The 1953-nt window shown below is 40.9% G+C and overlaps 1 protein-coding gene across 1 annotated transcript; it reads right to left on the reverse strand.

Annotated features, from left to right (window-relative positions):
- Positions 1-598: 598 nt before the first annotated feature.
- Positions 599-1621, reverse strand: LOC126381177 (uncharacterized). The gene has a single exon (XM_050030697.1). The coding sequence runs from the start codon at positions 1619-1621 to the stop codon at positions 599-601; it is 1023 nt and encodes a 340-aa protein (XP_049886654.1).
- Between the last annotated feature and the right edge of the window lie 332 nt (positions 1622-1953).

A 1953-nucleotide genomic window follows, 5' to 3' on the forward strand; every position in this document is an offset into this window, starting at 1 on the left:
ATACCTAATAAGTCTATATCTACACAATGCCACTGTTGTTCTTTGCAAAATGATATCATTTCTTTCCCAAAGGCAGCCGACGGGTGAGCATTTAAATCTCCTAATATATAAGCAGCCTGTACATTGGTCTCCTCTATTATTGCACTTATTCGTGCCAAGCAGTCAATAAATTCAGTCAGATTATCACGTTCATCCACTGGCATATATACGTTAGCCACTACAAACGATCGGTCATCTATAGATATTTGTATAGCTAAGATACGGTCACTCGAGCAACTGATCCGTGTCACATTTGTAAAAACAGTCCTATTCCACAATAACGCCAAACCCCCATACGGCCGGCCGCTTAGTATACCGGCCGACGTATCAACAGACGAAGTCGCTATGCCCGCAAACCGGTTGTCAATACTGTGTATAAAATCAAGATCGTGTGGGAGTAACCATGTCTCTTGTAGTGCGATTATATCGTTTGAGTTACATAAGGCACGCACATATTGGACTGAGCGCTTGATCGACATACAATTAAAAGAAATTAAGTTAGTCTTGGTTGACATGGTCAATTCTCATGTGTATTGTTCGGCAACGGCCTGCTGTCAGTTTATGATATTACAGTCGGCCCTCTATAATATCTATACTTTCTATATTCAACCCCACTAGGCCAAAAATTATTGTTCAAGAAGACCACCTCTTGTTCTTGTAGAACAGTGATTTTAAAAGAGTTGAAAGAGGTCTTCTTAAATTGACTTAGCTTTTCAACTTTTTGTACTGTGTAGCCGCTCTCAGATATAAAATTCGTAATATCTTGTTCAGTAGTGTTCTCGTGGAAACGTGAAGCATAAATATACGACAGTCGGGGCGCAATCTTGATTGTATTAGAAGTTAGCTTCGCTACTCCTCTTTGATTAGGTGCTCTCTTTTGTTGCTTACGGTGTTTTTTCTTATTCACGACCGTTCTATAGCTATCATTCGATGCTGATGTGGAGTCAAAATTGTCGCCTAAGAGAGTGCTACTCAATACGCGCTCCTCTTGCGAGACCGTAGTCAATTCGCGATCGGTACGTGCTACTGACGTCGATTGCAGCGACGGAACAGTGGCAAGGAATGCGTCATGCGCACTAACTGTTTTTTCTATTACCTGCAACTTTAAATTGTTAACAGTTTTCGAGGTTGAGTTAACTTTAGATTTTTTATGCCTTTTTCCTTTAAGGGACGGCCCAGTTGCGGGCTGCGTAGCTTGCTGGAGCTGTTTAAGCTGGATTCGAAGCTCCGCTAGATCTGCACATACCTCGCTAACAGCTGATTCCCGCGCGTAATCACACTTTATAGTTGAGACGTCCTGCTTCAGGATAAGAATGTCTTTCAAAAGTGCGGTAGCATCCACGTGATCAAACGTCACCGGTGGGAGGCGATGGAGATCCTTTGCAACGAAGCTAGGAAGTGACTCCGGATCAGTCTCCTTTAGCACCTTTATGATGTCTTGCAGACACCTTCTCTTCTTAAGCTCGCCTTTTCTGGGTACACTCCTTTGATTTATCGCGTCAAACACTATAGCCTTCGCTGCATCAACTTCCGATTCACTGAAGGTTGTATCACAGATTTGAATTAAGCTCACTTCATTCATCACTTGTATTTTGCATTGAATAAAAGCTAAAAGCTCATTTATTAGTAATCCACAGCAAGTCGTCATTTTGCAAAATAATTACAAAGCCTCATTGGCAGGTCAAGAAGCTGTTTCTTAAACTTATTAAAATTCCGAAATAAACGATAGCGGAACACGTCCGCACAGTAGCACGCACAGTGAATCTCTCTCTCTCAGATAAGTCTTACAACATTTTATAGCCAATAAATAAGTCTCTTTTGTTTTAGTGCAATGAAGTTTAATTGTATTATATTGTGAATAAGGCTAATTCTATTAGGTGCATGTTTCTTCTACAAAGATAAGCTCCACTCTTT

Source organism: Pectinophora gossypiella, chromosome 3, assembly GCF_024362695.1.
Source record: "Pectinophora gossypiella chromosome 3, ilPecGoss1.1, whole genome shotgun sequence".
NCBI lineage: Eukaryota > Metazoa > Arthropoda > Insecta > Lepidoptera > Gelechiidae > Pectinophora > Pectinophora gossypiella.

Excerpts from the sequence above, each read along its gene's own strand:
- LOC126381177 (XM_050030697.1), bottom strand. The coding sequence starts at position 1,621 with ATGAATGAAGTGAGCTTAATTCAAATCTGTGATACAACCTTCAGTGAA.